Raw genomic sequence first — 17,578 nt, forward strand, 5'->3', positions numbered from 1 at the left:
TACTTCCATATTTCCAAGTCCTATTCTTGAAGATCAAGGGATAATAAATTAATTGGAATGACTGAACATCTGATAGACTTTGGTATTTAATGTAAAGATAACTTAATCATATTAAGTTATGATTAACCCTGGGGGCGTATATTAACCCTGGGGCGGCAGGGTAGCCTAGTGGTTAGGGCGTTGGACTAGTAACCGGAAGGTTGCAAGTTCAAATCCCCGAGCTGACAAGGTACAAATCTGTCGTTCTGCCCCTGAACAGGCAGTTAAGCCACTGTTCCTAGGCCGTCATTGAAAATAAGAATTTGTTCTTAACTGACTTGCCTAGTTAAATAAAGGTAAAATTAGATGTAGTAGAAAGTGATGGGTTAGAAGAAGCTTACCATTTATGGCCAGCTATGTAAACTCTTAACATTGATTTATCCTGCAATAGATGTTGTTCAATTGGTAACAAACATTTTTGTACATTTTTTGCCTGTAAAGGGGAAAGTAATCTAATGTAATCAGATTACATTATTGAGTTTGGGTAATCCAAAAGTTATGTTACTGATGACATTTTTGGACAGGTAACTAGTAACAGATTACATTTAGAAAGTAACCTACTTGAACACCGCAGGGGGAACTCTACACCATACTTAACCAGGTCAGGATGTGTTTTTCTTGTAGTTTGCACAATCAGGGCTGGTTCCCCTGCTTGTTTGACTTGAAAATGGTGATGGGGATTTAAGCTTCAGGGGACACATGTTCATAAATATTTGATCTTGCATTTCAGTCGTGTGCATTACATCATCCAGGTTTTCAATCATCTACCCACTGTTCCCTTTATAAAATTTCAGTGTATGAAATATTTCTATGTGTGCTGTCTAAGGGTTGCATAACGAGACAACGATGCGCTATCTAGATTCGGTGCGTCTGTATATTTGTACGATTTACCATAAATATAGTTAGCGTCGTGATGAGGGGTGTTGCAGCATGATCAGAGCCAGGAAAAGACGGAGAGCGCGTTGTGCTTCCTTTAAAAAAAAATTTTTTACCCCCCCCCCAATTCCTTCATAGCCCTCTGATTCTATTGAGGAAGTTTCCATGGTTACGTGTCAGATTCAAGCAGGATAAGGCTGAGGTTGCTCTCTCTCCCCAGCGACCCGGCACTGCAGCTGTGCCTGCTTTCCCTCCTTCCTCTCCCTCTCTCACATTTTCTAATATTCCTCCAATCATTCCTCCTCAATTCTCCCCCTATCGATTGTCTCCCCCCCCCCCCCCCCCCCCCCCCTCACTCCACCATCCCTCATCTGGATGTTCATTTTGTTTCATCAGGTTTTAAGGGGGTAAATGAGGTCGGAGGGGGTGGGGGGCCAGACGGGGGATGGAGGGTTGGGTGGGCTCTGGGATAGCACTAGATTAGATTCTGGGGTGTGTGTTTGTGGAGGGGGATGTTAAAGCATCTGTAGTTGCCTGAGGATCGGTGTTGCATCAACAACAACAACCTGGTGGCACTGTGCCAGAACTCCTCTGGCATTATTTGTTTTTGCCTTAATCCACTCTGCTGTTTCCCCCATCTGTATTTATTTATTCTTCATCAGATATAATAACTTCAGTCACAGTGTCATGGTTCGTTTCATTGAGATAAGACTGCTTCTCTGTCATAAAAAATATCCCGCCCTGAATGCAATTTTAACAACAATTTATACATGAAATATAAACCTAAATCAGATTTGTTTTAGGCCACTTTTTTTGTTTGAAAAAGATACGATGGAGCATTGAAGGGCAGATGTGGGCATGTTTATGTGTTGGGAGCCGTGCTCGTGTCTGATGGATTCCGAGGGATAATTTCCAGCCACATTTTTCAGAGGGTCTCCCTCCCCTGCTTCCCACTCCAGACCTCCCACTGGTTCTCACCGCAGGAGGCCAGAATTTGGATAGAATTCCGACGGAGCTGCAAATCTTATTTGAGCCAGCCAAGAGGAATAGTCTTAATCAACAACCCTTGGGGATAAACAGCTGGTTTAACCTGCTATAGGAGGAAAATACACTATACTTAATACATTTATATCATGGGATTTTTTTTCGCCCTTCGAAATTATCACATTGAACTAGTCTCTATTTGACACTGGGCGCGTGCAATAGTAGAACTGTATAAAGACAACAGTGATGTTGTGCCTGTAGCCTACATAAAATTAAGATGTGAGTTAGTAAATGACTACATACAGACTACCAAACATGTATTAGCTCTGTATAATATTAAACATAAATGTTAATAAATGCAATGCAGGGGTGGACTATGATTATTATTAACCCACAATTGAAAATATTTATTTAATGTACATTGTGTTTTTAATTTCAGGTAAATAATTTAATATATAGTCCAGGGATGGGCAACTGGCTGCCCGGGGTCCCCTTTTTTTGGCCAGAAGATCAATTTCGAAAGACAAAAAAAATATATATACTCAGTTTATTAGGTACACCCATCTAGTACAGGGTCAGGCACCCCCTTGCCTCCAGAACAGCCTGAATTATTTGGGGAACGTATTCTACAAGTCGGAAACATTCTATAGGTATGTTGGTTCATGCTGACATGATGGCATCATGCAGTTGCTGCAGAGTGGACGGTGGTACACCACCGCCACCAGGCAGGATGGGTCCAAATCCTGACTCAGCATGACGCAACAGGAACCGGGATTCGTCGGACCAGGCAATGTTTTTCCACTCCTCAATTGTCCAGTGTTGGTGACTGTGTGCCCTCTGGAGCTGATTCTTCTTATTTTTAGCTGATAGGGGCTGCAATAGCCCATCTGTGACAAGGATTGACTGGTTGTGCTTTCCGTGATGTCGTTCTGTACACCACTGTTGTACTGCGTCATTATTTGTCTGTTTGTGGCCCACCTTTTAGTTTACACGATAATTGCCATTCTCCTTCGACCTCTCTCATCAACGAGCTGTTTTCGCTCACAGGGCTGCCGCTGACTGAAGGTTTTTTTGTTTGTCGCACAATTCTCGGTAAACCATAGAAACTGCCTGCGTGAAAAGCCCACAAGGGCAGATGCTTCTGAGATATTGACTCCAGCGTGCCTGGCACTGAAGATCATAACATGCTCAAAGTCGTTTAGGTCACTCGCTTTGCCCAGTCTAATGTTGATTCGGACAGTAACTGAATGCCTCAATGCCCATCTGCCGCCTTTATATTGCAAGCCACGGCGACTTGACTCACTGTCTGTAGGAGCAATCCATTTTCATGAACAGGGTGGTGTACCTAATAAACTGTAACTGAGTGCCTTCACAAAGTATTCATACTCCTTGACTTACAGTGCCTTTTAGAAAGTATTCACACCCCTTGACTTTTTCCACATTTTGTTGTTAGTCTGCATTTAAAATCAAGTTGTTTTTTTTGTCACTGGCCTACACACAATACCCCATGTTAAAGTGGAATTACGTTTTTTAAATATTTTTTACAAATGAATAAAAAATGAAACCCTAAAATGTCTTGAGTCAAAAAGCATGCAAGCCTAAACAAGTTCAGTAGTAAAAGTTTGGAAGTCTGGGGGGCAGGAAGGGTAAAGGGGGAGCAGGTTCCTTTCTAGTGGTGGTTATTCATCAGCCTGATGGTCTGGGGGTAGAAACTGTTAGCTAGTCTGACAGTTTTTGCCATGAAGCTCCGAAACTGCCTGCGCATGAGTGGAAACGGGGAGAACAAGCCAAGGCTTGGGTGGCTGAGGTCCTTGATGATCTTCTTGGTCTTCCTGCGACACCCGATGTTGTAGGTGTTCTGAAAGGCAGGCAGTGTGCACCCAATGGTACGTTTGCCTGAGCATACCACCGTCTGTAGATCCTTGCGGTCAGTGGCAGGGGTGATGCCATACCAGGCTGTGATTTAGCCCGACAGTATACTCTCGATGGTGTTCCTGTAGAACACTGTGAGGACCCTCGGAGACAGGACACATTTCTTTAGCGTTCTTCTTCACCACGGTGTCCGTGTAGTTTGACCATTTCCGAGGAACTTGAAAGTTTTTACTGTCTCCCCATTGATGATGGGGGCATGCCAAGCATGGTTTCTCCTGAAGTCCACAATCGGCTCCATTGTTTTGCTGACGTTGAGGGAGAGGTTGTTTACCTGGCATCACGCCGTCAGAGTGCTTACCTCCTCTCTGTAGGCCGTCTCATTGTTATTGGTAATCAGGCCTAGTACTGTCGTGTCTTCAGCGAACTTGATGATGGAGTTGGAACTGTGCGAGGCCATGCAGTCATGGGCATACAGGAAGAACAGGAGTGGACTGAGGACACACCCTTTTGGGGCGCCCATGTTGAGGACAAAGGAGGTTGCTGGCACCTTAATTGGAGAGAATGGGCTTGTGGTTATGACTGGAATCAGTGGAATGGTATGAAAAACACATGGTTTCCAGGTGTTTGATGCCATTCTATTAGCTCCTTTATGGCCATTATTATGAGAAGTTCTCCCCTCCGCAGCCTCCACTGGTTGTGGATCAGTGTGGAGGAGGTACTGTTGGCTACCTTCACCACATGTGGATGGCCCGTCAGGAAGTCCAGGACCCAATTGCATAGGGAGGAGTTCAGTCCTAGGGCCGGGAACTTTGTGGTGAGCTTAGTGGGCAATATGTTATTGAAGGCCGTGCTGTAGTCAATGAACGGAATCCTCACATATGCATTCCTTTAGTCCAGGATGGTGAGGGCAGTGTGCAGTGTGATTGCGTCGTCCGTGGATCTGTCAGGTGGAAGTGATGAGATGTGCCTGGTTTTCTCCAGACATAGCGCTTGGCATTCAGGCCAAAGAGTTACATTTTGTCTCCTTCAGACCACAGAATCTTTTGCCTTATGATCTCAGTCTATCAAGTGCCTTTTTGCAAACTTCAGGTGTGCTGTCATGTGCCTTTTTCTTAGGAGTGGCTTCCGTCTGGCCATTCTCCCATAAAACCCAGATTGGTGAAGTGCTGTAGAGACTGCTGTCCTTCTGGCAGGTTCTCCCATCTCAGCCAAGGAACTCTGTAGGTCCTTCTTGCCCCGTTGCTCAGTTTGGCCAGATGGCCGGCTCTATGCAGAGTCTGGGTAGTTCCATAGTTTTTTTGCTTGATTTTGTACACCTGTCAGTGTTTGGCTGAAATGGCCAAATGCACTCATTTTAAGTGATGTCCACATACTTTTTCAGCCACAACCGTTGCTGACAGATGTATAAAATTGAGCACACAGCCATACAATCTCCATAGACAAACATTGGTAGTAGAATGGCTTTACTGAAGAGCCCAGTTTCAACGTGGCACTGTCATAGGATGCCACCTTTCCAACAAGTCAGTTTGTCAAATTCCTGCCTTGCTAGAGCTACCCCGGTCAACTGTAAGTGCTGTTGTGAAGTGGAAACGTCTAGGAGGAACAACGGTTCAGCCACGAAGTGGTAGGCCACACAAGCTCACAGAACGGGACCAGTGAGTGCTGAAGCGTGTAGCAGCATGATTCTGCCACCACCATGCTTCTCCGTAAGGATGGTGCCAGGTTTCCTCCAGACATGACAATTGGTATTCAACCCAAAGAGTTAAATTTTGGTTTCGTCAGACCAGAGAATCTTGTCTTTAAGTGCAAACTCCAAGCGGGCTGTCATGTGCCTTTTACTGAGAGGCTTCTGTCTGGCCACTCTACCATAAAGGCCTGATTGGTGGAGAGCTGCAGAGATGGTTGTCCTTCTGGAAGGTTCTCCCATCCCAACAGATGAACTCTAGAGTGCTGTCAGAGGGACCATCTGGTTCTTGGTCACCTCCCAGATCAAGGCCCTTTTCCCCCGATCGCTCAGTTTGGCCGGACGGCCAGCTCTAGGAAGTCTTGGTGGTTCCAATCTTCTATTTAAGAATGATGGAAGCCACTGTGTTTTTGGGGACCTTCCCCAGTTCTGTGCCTCAACACAATCCTGTCTCGGAGCTCTACAGACAATTCCTTCAACCTCATGGCTTGGTTTTTGCTCTGACATGCACTGTCAACTGTGGGACCTTATATAGGCAGGTGCCTTTCCAAATGTCCAATCAGTTGAATTTACCACAGGTGGACTCCAATTAAGTTGCAGAAACATCTCAAGGATGATCAATGGAAACCAGGATGCATCTGAGCTCAATTTCGAGTCTCATAGCAAATGGTCTGAATACTAATGTAAAAAAGGTATTTCTACAAACATGTTTTTGCTTTGTCATTATGGGGTATTGTGTGTAGATTGTAGAGGATTCTTCTTTTTTTAATCCATTTTAGAATAAGGCTGTAATGTAATTATAAATTGATTGGATATTTTCCGAAGGCACTGTACATGTGCAGTCCAAACCATTTCACCCTGTTCACATCAGTCCTACTAAAGGAGGTTGACTCAAAACAATTCTCCTTCTGTCTTCACAGATTTTGCAGTGTCCAGGGTAAGTTCAATTGTTATTATGGCTTTTTTTGTGTGCCTTGTTGTGTGTTGTGGTTGTAAGGTATCTGTGTTGTGTGCTTGTGCACCGGCGTGTGTGTGATGTGTACTAGTGAGGAGCAGGTTGACTCATAACCCACAGTTCTCTGGGTTATATCTGCGGGAAGGCCAGGTTTAGGGTCATATTGTGTGGGTGGCGGGCGGGTGGGTTTGATAAATAGAAAATGTGTAAAAAAAATGCATGCATTTATATCATAAGGCTACATTAAGGTTTTTCTTTCATTATTGTTGGCTAACTAGCATTAGTGCGGAAAACTAATAGACCGACGAGAATAGACTGACGAGTTTCAGAAGAAAGTTCTTTGTTTCTGGCAATTTTCGAGCCTGTAATCGAACCAACAAATGCTGATACTCCAGATACTCAACTAGTCTACAGGAGACCAGTTGTATTGCTTCTTTAATCAGAACAAAACGTTTTCAGCTGTGCTTACATAATTGGAAAAGGGTTTTCTAATGATCAGTTAGCCTTTTATGATCAACTTGGATTAGCTAACACAACGTGCCATTGGAACACAGGAGTGATGGTTGCTGATAATGGGCCTCTCTACGCCTATTTTAGATATTACATTAAAAAACTGCAATTTCCAGCTACAATAGTCATTCACAACATTAACAATGTCTACACTGTATTTCTGATCAATATGATGTTTTTTCTAATGGACAAAAAAATGGCTTTTCTTTCAAAAACAAGGACATTTCTAAGTGACCCCAAACTTTTGAACGGTAGTGTAGATACCGTTCTCTTAATCAGCATCATAAAATCCAATAGAATTTACACCACAATATATGCATCCAAGCCGAACTGAAATCTTATCAGAAACATGTTAGGTTGTTTCCAGCGCATTTCATTTCCCTAGAACCGGTCAAACTGATGTCATTTGAATATTTTGATTTGATTTGAATATTTTGCACTTTTATCTTTTTTTCTCCCCGACCCAAAACGTCTTTGCTTGGTGAAAGACACAGAGATCACAGAACTTTACTGACGTCAACTAGATTGAAATATTCAGTCAGATTTATGACATTTTCTGGTGAGGGTTTATAGTCCTCTAGGGCAACATACAGTTGAAGTTGGAAGTTTACATACACTTAGGTTGGAGTCATTAAAACTTGTTTTTCAACCACTCCACACATTTCTTGTTAACAAACTATAGTTTTGGCAAGTCGGTTAGAACATCTACTTTGTGCATGACACAAGTAATTTTTCCAACAATTGTTTACAGGCAGATTATTTCACTTAAAATTCACTGTATCACAATTCCAGTGGGTCAGAAGTTTACATACACTAAGTTGACTGTGCCTTTAAACAGCTTGGAAAGTTCCCGAAAATTATGTCATGGCTTTAGAAGCTTCTGATAGGCTAATGGACATAATTTGAGTCAATTGGAGGTGTACCTATGGATGGATTTCTATGCCACCTTCAAACTCGGTGCCTCTTTGCTTGACATCATAGGAAAATCAAAAGAAATCAGCCAAGACTTCAGAAAAAAAATTGTAGACCTCCCACAAGTCTTGTTCATCCTTGGGAGCAATTTCCAAACACCTGAAGGTACCACATTAATCTGTACAAACAATAGTATGCAAGTATAAACACCATGGGACCACGCAGCCATCAGGAAGAGATTAATGTACTTTGGTGTGAAAAGTGCAAATCAATCCCAGAACAACTGCAAAGGACCTTGTGAAGATGCTGGAGGAAACGGGTACAAAAGTATCTATATCCACAGTAAAACGAGTCCTATATCGACATAACCTGAAAGGCCACTCAGCAAGGAAGAAGCCACTGCTCCAAAACCGCCATAAAAAAAGCCAGACTAAGGTTTGCAACTGCACATGGGACAAAGATCGTACTTTTTTGAGAAATGTCCTCTGGTCTGATGAAACAAAAATGGAACTGTTTGGCCATAATGACCATCTTTATGTTTGGAGGAAAAAGGAGGAGGCTTGCAAGCCAAAGAACACCATCCCAACCGTGAAGCACGGGGGTGGCAGTATCATGTTGTGGGGGTGCCTTCCTTCAGGGTGGACTGGTGCACTTCACAAAATAGATGTGTTGAAGCAACATCTCAAGACATCAGTCAGGAAGTTAAAGCTTGGTCGCAAATGGGTCTTCCAATGGACAATGACCCTAAGCATACTTCCTTAGTTGTGGCCAAATGGCTTAAGGACAACAAAGTCAAGGTATTGGAGTGGCCATCACAAAGCCCTTACCTCAATCCTATAGAAAATATGTGAAAAAATGAAAAAAGCATGTGCGAGCAAGGAGGCCTACAAACCTGACTCCGTTACACCAGCTCTGTCATGGGGAAATGGGCCAAGATTCAGCCAACTTATTGTGGGAAGCTTGTGGAAGGCTACTCGAAACGTTTGACCTAAGTTAAACAATTTAAAGGCAATGCTACCAAATACTAATTGAGTATGTAAACTTCTGACCCACTGGGAATGTGATTAAATAAATAAATAAGCTGTAATAAATCATTCTCTCTGCTGTTATTCTGTCATTTGACATGCTTAAAATAAGGTGGTGAGCCAAACTGACCTAAAACAGGAATTTATTTTACTAGGATTAAGTGTCAGGAATTGTGAAAAACTGAATTTAAATGTATTTGGCTAAGGTGAATGTAAACTTCTGACTTCAACTGTATAATGTCAGAAGAGAAGCTGCATGTATCTAGTTATAGACAAGTTGACCTGAAAATAGCTGACCAAAGTGTTGGAAATTCTAAGCAGAAACATATCTAAATCAGGCAACAACAAAAAATCCTGCACCCCCTGTCAAAAAATTGTTCTGCCATCTGACTGTATCCTACAGCGCATTGTCTCAGATTTCCCTTCGTATATAAAGTGGTTGCGGATGGGTTATTAGCAATTGCAGGTGGGTGCAAGTGAACAAAAAGCTGATCCGCGCACCACTAGTTTGTTCCAGTGGGAGGAGCTATAGGAGGACTCGTAATGAATGGAAGGGAGTCAAACGTGGTTTCCATAGGCTTGATGTGTATGATATCATTCCATTCCAGCCATTACAATGTTTCTCCCATCAGCCTCTGGTGTTTACAGTGACCTCTGCTGTCCAGGTGGGTTTGCGAGTTGAGTAGAACCACCCCCCCCCCTGCTTCAGCCTGGGTGTTTGTGTTACTGCCTCTGCTAACGCAACCTGGTGTTATGTCGGTTGTCTTACCCCTCAGCATTCCACTCGTTCCTGTGAGATGGTCACATGCGCATGCCTCGCTAAGTGATATTCCACAGTGATTTCAATCCTCTCTCATCCCCGCTGGAGGGGACAGGGTAGTGGAGAGAGGGGGGGGGGGGGGGGTTAGTGGAAACAAAGGTGGTAGCATGTTGTATTAGAATATCCTGGGGCGGAATGCACTCCCACAGGAGCGAGGCATACCGCGAGTGGAGAGGAGCCGTCAAGTCGAGTAACTCATATCACTGAGCCTCTGTCTGCAGGAGAAGCTACAGGACCTGGGGCTAGTGTGTAGCCACTCTGATTCAGATCTGGGAAGAAAAAGAGAAAGAGGGCGAGAGAAAGGGAGCAGAGGAAAATGCTAGCCTAATTACGAGTGGAGCGGTCTTTAAAAAAAAAAAAAAAACTCTTTTTTTTTTTTCTCACAAACACAAATATGATGTGAGCTGTGAGCACCAGCACTGTGGCCCATGAAAAATGAATTGTTAAAAGTACTAGTAGTGACGCTTAAGGGGAGAAACATAAGCCGGCGCAATAACTTTTAATGTGCTGGGGGGAAAAAATTCTGCTTATGTCTTAAATGTCTCGCATTGAAAAGGAATCGTACCTCGAATATGTGAATATTTAATGTCAGGGGTATTTTAAGAACCGTTTTCAGCATTTTTAGTGACTGTTCACTTGTTCTGGAAAAAGGCTCATTCTTGGTTAAGGAGGAGGGAAGGAGAGATAATAACCTCAAAGTAGAGACGTCTATTAGAGGAGTGCAGAAATGAACTCCTTGTCCACAGTAGATTGAGTGTCTACCTTGAAAACGCTGATTTATAGCTTCAATCAATAGAAATGGTCCAAATTGAACCCTGAGGCCTTTTTATTTGCACATAGGAGACAACTGTGCTCGTCAGGTGGCGAAAGTAATGAGAGTCAGCATACAATATGGATAGAGCCGGAGGGCTGGTATTTAATATACAGTAGTAAGCTGATGACACTGCTCTACAAAGACACTCCGGAGGTCATTTTTAATGCAATATCCAGAATTTTGGTCACTAGTACGGTATCCATATTAAGAAGTCATCAGTTTTGTCTGAGAACTGATGACTTCCAATATGGATGCTGGACAGCACACCTATAGGTTCATTTTCACTCTGGCTGCAGTAAAAAAAAACGAAATGATCATTTAGAGTCTACAGAGGTAGGCTAGGTTTTCCCAATGAATCATCCAATAAAATCTAAATAAGGTCAATTAGGCACTGGTTGGCTATGTTTCTGTGTTTTTTTATTAGATTCTGAACCTCTTTGCTATAATAATTTCCAAAAAATATGTACATTTTCTTTGTTTATTTAGTGCTATAAATGCTAGTGATGTGACATAAGTAATTGGGTGTGGTAGACAATAGCAGTACCTATTGTTGTCATGACGATGCACAGGGATAACGCTACGTTCCTCCCCTCCAGCATCTCCACCTTGGCTCCACCCTCAGGATGGACGGAGTAAGACCAATCAGCTTCTCCCACTCAATCACGGGGGAATATGACCTTGTCAATCAACCAATGTGCATGTGACTTACCCTAGCATTCACATGGAACCTGTTTGTAGCTGTTTTGGATGTCTTGATGTGACTGCTTCCGTTTGTAATAAGTAGTACTGGTGATTTGTGCGCTCCTTCCCTCAACCTCTCCTCATATTTCCCGTGCGTGATGCTCCCATATTAAAGGCATCAATTAGCTTGTCAAAAATAAGTCAGCAAATAGACATCTAGATATCACTATGTTCATATTCTCTTCTTGATAGAGACAGGTGATGCCATTTGCCATTGACATTGTTCTCTAGATATTTTCTCTAACCTGCTACAGACAAGTTGATACTTTTCTCAGTGAATCAGCATTTTTGATCATACAATAATTCATCAATATAGTTTTTCATAGAGCACAGGTCAGACACCAGCTCAAAACAAAATGGCCGACATGTCCCAAACTATTGTAATTAATGAACTCCCTGGTATGTTTCCAAAGTGGGGGAGGAATGTGATGACTTAATTCAGTCTGCCCCGAGGCCATCCTGGCCCCCAGCCAAATGTGACACCTGCTTGGGTGGCGGAGGTAGAGCGGGGCTCTTAAACAGATTAATAACACTGTAATCCCTTTTCTACTCCATCCACCTATTCATCCACAGCCCCCGCCCCTGATTGATTCATTTTTGGCGTAATCTGATTTTCATTAAATTGGCTTGCGTGGAGGATGAGTCATCCTGGCAAAGTGCAACAGCTATTATTATCCTCGCCAGGCACGCTGAGTCGCAAACAGGAAGTTAATATAGTCTCAGGTCCAAGCGGACTAATGATGTGGGGATAGAGCAGGATGTGACACGCTATGTGGTTTGACTCGTTACTTTGAAAGTCCTCGTTAGGCAATGTAGCCGTTTTGTACGGAACGTTAATGGCCATTGTGCTTGAAAACGTCAGCTGGATTTCTGTGTATTTTGCAAAGCGTCAAGGACAAAACAAGTCAAGCACATGCACATTGTCTTTATGCAAACACTATTTTTAAAACCAGGCGAAAAGACAATAATAACATGTAAACAAGGAGAGCAGTTGTACGTTCTGAGGCACATCCAAGTTTTGTTATGTGCTGTAGCGCAGTTACTGTGGTTATCACTGTCGCAACGCTGAGTCCCATTCAATATATATATCAAACATAATGAAAAGTTATATACAAGATGGTCCCATAGAAAAACATAATGAAATGTTGTTTTTATGGATTTGGTCTGAAATGTCAGAGAGAATGTCATCTGTGACCTTTAAACAGTACTGCGTTTGTATGCTTTCTTTCATATTCCACACCTCGGTTACTGACAGTGACTCATGTTTCATGCCCCTTGTGTTGCTCCTTTCTCATCCACAATGACATACCATATCCGTTGGATAAAATGAAAATAATTTCACAGGATTATACAAAATTATGATAATAGCCACTAGAGGAATCAAGTAATTTGTTTTCTGTTAAAGCAAGAATCCGCTACTCGTGGCCACCCCCCTGCTTTGGTTGTGTGCTCGGTTATTAGTGTTACTGTCCGCCCCAGCACCTTTTGTTATTGCTTGTTTCAGCATGGCGCTGGGATGGACAGTAATACTAATAACTGAGCACACAACACAAGCAGGGGGGTGGCCGGTGGGGCGGCAGTGGGTAGTGAATTCCTTACTCGAGAATAAAATCGGGAATGAATGATCCTGAACCCATTGTGTGAACCTTTGTGTCACTCCCCTTATTCCAGACCAGATCTGTCCATGCTACTTCCTTGTTCTTCTCCCATTCTCTCTTTCCCCCATGTGTTGCCTTACCTTTTTATCTTTTCTTTTTTTTCACAGATTGAAATCCGGGAGACCAAGGATCCACGATACGGAGTCCAACGGTTCCACTGAGCACCCCCCCCCCCCCCCCCCAACAGTTTCAGACCCTCCTCTTCATCTCCTCTGTTCATTCGCCCCCAAAGACCATAGCTCTTCAGGTCTATCAACTGATCTCAGAGTGGAGCTGTCTGTAAAATAGAACTGAAATGGAAGATATTCAAAAAGAGAAACAATTTGAAGAGAAATGATAAAAAGGAATATGATCAGCTTTATAAAACTCTGGGGGAAAAAAAATTGATATAGTGTATTAATTAATTCTCACATAATATTACCATAACAAAGGTAATGAAGTTCATGATGATGCTTGCAGCAGGCATATTCTATGAAAATCTACATTTTTATTCAGAATGGAAAATGAGTCATTTCCAGCTTTAAAAATAACCATTTAAGAAGTGCATTTGTACAAGTGGGTGCTACTTCTGAGATATCTAATAAAAGAAGACAAAAAAAGGAAGAAAAAAACACAAACAAGAATTTTGTACAGCGACAGTAATTTTGAAGACCATCTTTTTTTCTGACAGATTTTCAACTTCCCCCTTTTTGTACATGAGCTCTGGTCCCAGGAAATACAAAAGAAAAAGACGTGTAAATAAGGTGTTTCTATGGAAACGGGGTAGAAATAGCATTTATTACCCCATAATTATCATCCCTTGAAACCCTTCGGAATAGCAACCCCTTTCTGATCATCGTCTTGGAAAAGGAAGTGTGGATTATCTCCACCATTTCTTCTCTTCTCCCCGTGTAATTTGATCTACCAACATCCTTGAACCAGAAAAGCCAACAGGAGCAACGACAGTGGTAATGGACCGAATTAATTGACAGGCATTGTAAAGAAAAGACTTCACTGCTGTCAACTCTTTCAATCTACAGAATTTCAGTCAAAGTCCTGCATCTAAACTCACACTCTTAGAAAAAAAGGGTTCTGATAGAACCAAAAAGTGTTCTATCACTTGTTTCAAATATGGAACCCTTTTATAGGGTTCTTTGATCAGAACTCCAAGGGTTCTTCTTCACTGAAACAAAATTGGTTCCATATAGAACCCTGTATGGTGCCATTTATGAAATATGGTTAATGCTAATAAATTGTCATATTTTTAGCTAACAATATAATTGAATAAACAATAAATAATGGAGAAAAGAATACCAGCATAGTTTTGAGATTTTACTGTCAGAATATACAAACATAGTTTGGAAATATGCACTGGTGGCCAAGGAGGCATCTGTTTGTTTGACTGATGGGCCACGTCAATATTGGTACCAACTCTAGCTGACTTCTGTATGGAACAGTACAGTAAGGGTTGTTTTCTAGGCTGGTTCCTGAAAATAAGAAAAAAAGGACCAAAAACCTGAGTTAATCTTCAGAAATAAGCATGAGTTGATCTGCCAAAATGAAGACAAAATTGTAGAAGAACAACGTACATAGAGTTGTCAGCAGTAGCTGAAAGAGATCCTCTGATAGTTGGGTTACTGCCAGACTGAGTAAAACAGATAGTGTGTTAAAAGTCATGTAATGATTAACTAGGCTATTGAATCACCAAGACTTATAAATAATGAGGAATAATTTAGATGCATACCTCCTCTGTCAGCCCACTGCCCATCACTTGCATTCTTTAGAGGTCAGCAACAGTCTTCTAATGGCTTCATGAAACATAGTCCCCTCATCTGACTACAGTGAAATACTGAAATAAAAGTAACAATTATCTAATAGCCAATGTCAGGCTGGGTCTGTAGCTCTATTTGGCATAGTCAATAATAAAAAGTAATGTTTTTTTGTAAGAGTTACTAATAACTGAGCTAATAACTGAGCTAACTAGCTTGTAAAGTGTCTAATTAAACTAGGCTAATTTCTTGTCTAGCTAGCTAGATAACAAATGGTGCTCAAATTCTAATACAACTTTATCTAGCATAGCTAGTTTATCATATGACTGGTGTCATATTTGAATGAAATAATTAAGTTTACTTATCTTAATAAATGGAAAAATAACATGCTTATTGGTAGGCTATTTGCAAGTTTAACCACCTTCATGCTGGAATGGCAGTTGGTTTTTGAATCAGAATGGCAGTTAAAATTTGAATAGACCATAAGGTTCTACATAGAACCCCTTTTTTAATCTAAGAGTGTATGTTTTGATTAAAACACATGATTTACTCTTGCTTTTAGCTAGCATTTAGTTTGCAACAGATTTGTATGAACCTTGCTGTTTGCCACTCCGACCTCGGCAACAAAGTTACAAAACGCGAATTCGATCTCCCACCTGCCATAGTGTTTAAAAATGTCAGACGTCAGCTAGCCATTTTTCTGACCAGGTGATGGATCTCCCCTAAAATGTGTTGGTGTTAAGTCCTTGGTCTTTTATATTCCTGAATTATCATTCATACCTTCGATTGGGAAAATGGTGAACTTCACAGTCCCAAACCAAAGAATGAGGAAAACCCTAGTGAAAGTTAAACAAGGTTAAGACATGTCCAGCAGTGGTTGCATAACATTAGCTGAACATTTGTTGCTGTATGAAAGAAAAATTAGTCTCTCGCAACCTAATGGTACACGCAAAATCGCCTCTGTTTTTCATATGGTCATCTTAATATCATTGTGAAAGCAGGCCAGAGTACCATAAAACTTAAATGAAACCGTCTCAAATAGCCGCCTGTCCCTTTTAATAACAATGCAGAGGCACACATTTCAGCAAATAAACGCCTGTTTCAAATATACCCTGGGTCTAAATGAATTGTTTACAATGTTACCATGAATTACTATGAATTGTTAACAAGGCTTAATGTTTGATTTATTACATTAAATAATTCTGTAATGACTCTCAAAAAGGATGGCAATCAGTTGTTACCGCCAGTAAGAGAAACTGCAAGCCTTTGGCTGCTAATAGCTGAGAACTGCTAGCTAACTGGCAAACAAAAGACCCCTAGAAATCAGCCAATCACTATCTAGTTGCGAAAGTAAGAACTGCCGAAAATGCACACAGTCATTGTGAAGAATAATTATTCTGTCAAGGAATTGAAAAATAATCATTGTTCATGATTTAGTTTTTAGTTTTTTACATTAAATGCTGTAACAGCAGAGAATAAAACAATGAATACAAGTCCAATGACGGTAGTGGCTACCCATTACTGTGTATCACTTATGAACCATAATTTATTCACATTACTTTAATAAAATATTTCAGTTGCTGTGTATATGAGTTGTTTTAGGCCTATTTGACGACTTTATTTAATTCAAAGTCATCTCATCTCTATAGAGCTGCTGCCTATGCTCTCTGACAAAATCACTATTTTGGTAGTTTCTTCCTCTCGATCACACCACACAGACCAGATAAGTAGGCATACAATGGATTATGGTAATTGTAGTTCATTACCATGTTTTCTGCACTGTTGAATATTGGCCTGTTGGAAACTACATCTCCCTACTATACCACGCAGTTTGTGCTTGATCTGATTTATCTCTAGCGACTAAATAGAATTCTAATAATTGAACCGTTGTCGGTCAATTAGATTTTGGTTAATCTTTCAACACTGTATGTTAGACCCTGACACCTTAGATGCCCAGAGATTTTCTCCTAGACTTTTCACAGATCTTCTTACTGTAAGGCTTAGCTGCAGGTCAAATTACATACAGAATTGTAGGTCGTCCCTGCCCTCTAATCTTAATTTTGCACCAACATCGCACACTGTGGTTGATTTGATTCCATATCTAACCAATGTGAGCTCACCATTTTTGGATCACAGATCCCATTTTTGGATCTCAGATGAAATAAATACAGGACATCCCAGGGTTGTTCTCCAACGGTGAGTAGACGAAGTGTCCCGACATGTCTTGGGTCAATAGAACTGGTGTCATCTTGAGGTCAGTGAGGTTGACCTCTTGTGCTGCAACACCATCGTAATGTCTTGCCTGGCTAGACTAATGGGATGTTGGATGTGGAGCAAAGGTTATCAAAGTGGTCTCTTTAGGTGGTGGACAGACTCCTCTGTGGTGCTTTTCCAACCCAGCAATGTCCCTATACCTTAAATCCCCCATACTTGAACTTTGAACCTCCAATTTAGATTAGGAAATAGAAGTGCGCCTCTTTTGAGATGTAGCAAATAACAAAGGAGAATGAGCTTACGAAGAACAACAAAGGGAGAGGAGGAGGAACCCAGCAAAAATGGCGGCAAAGCCTGACAATCAAACACAGTCGACGTCCTACTGTAGACATCAAGCAGAGACAGGTACTCTTTCTTTGCCCCTCTCCTCTCCTTAACCCAACACCCCTTCCTCTGGCTCCCGTGGATCAGCCGTTCTAAAATGAGGACTTAAATGCAAAAATCTGTTTCCTTGGTAGTATTTGAATGAATATCATCAGTGTTTTTTTTTCTCCTGGGCCATTGCCAGACCGATCGTTTCCGTTTAGCAGGACTCTTTTGAAGGAAAGTGTGTCGTCCTCAGGCCTTTTATCCACCTGAGGGACATGGAGGCTAAATACTGGTGTAACAACTGACCACAGAGGGATATGAATGGGGATATGAAAAGATAGAACACAAATATATATA

General features: G+C 41.6%; 1 protein-coding gene across 1 annotated transcript in view; it reads left to right on the plus strand.

Annotated features, from left to right (window-relative positions):
- The window catches only part of lhfpl4a (LHFPL tetraspan subfamily member 4a), an 88,978-nt gene extending 71,749 nt beyond the window's left edge, over positions 1–17,229 (plus strand). The window contains exons 3-4 of the mRNA XM_031826699.1: positions 6,376–6,392; positions 12,998–17,229. Of these exons, the coding sequence (XP_031682559.1) occupies positions 6,376–6,392; positions 12,998–13,051 (71 nt within the window). The 3' untranslated portion in view covers positions 13,052–17,229. The remainder of the gene's footprint in view (positions 1–6,375; positions 6,393–12,997) is intronic.
- The last annotated feature ends 349 nt before the right edge of the window (positions 17,230–17,578 follow it).

The sequence above is a fragment of the Oncorhynchus kisutch genome, linkage group LG1, assembly GCF_002021735.2.
Source record: "Oncorhynchus kisutch isolate 150728-3 linkage group LG1, Okis_V2, whole genome shotgun sequence".
NCBI classification, from domain to species: domain Eukaryota; kingdom Metazoa; phylum Chordata; class Actinopteri; order Salmoniformes; family Salmonidae; genus Oncorhynchus; species Oncorhynchus kisutch.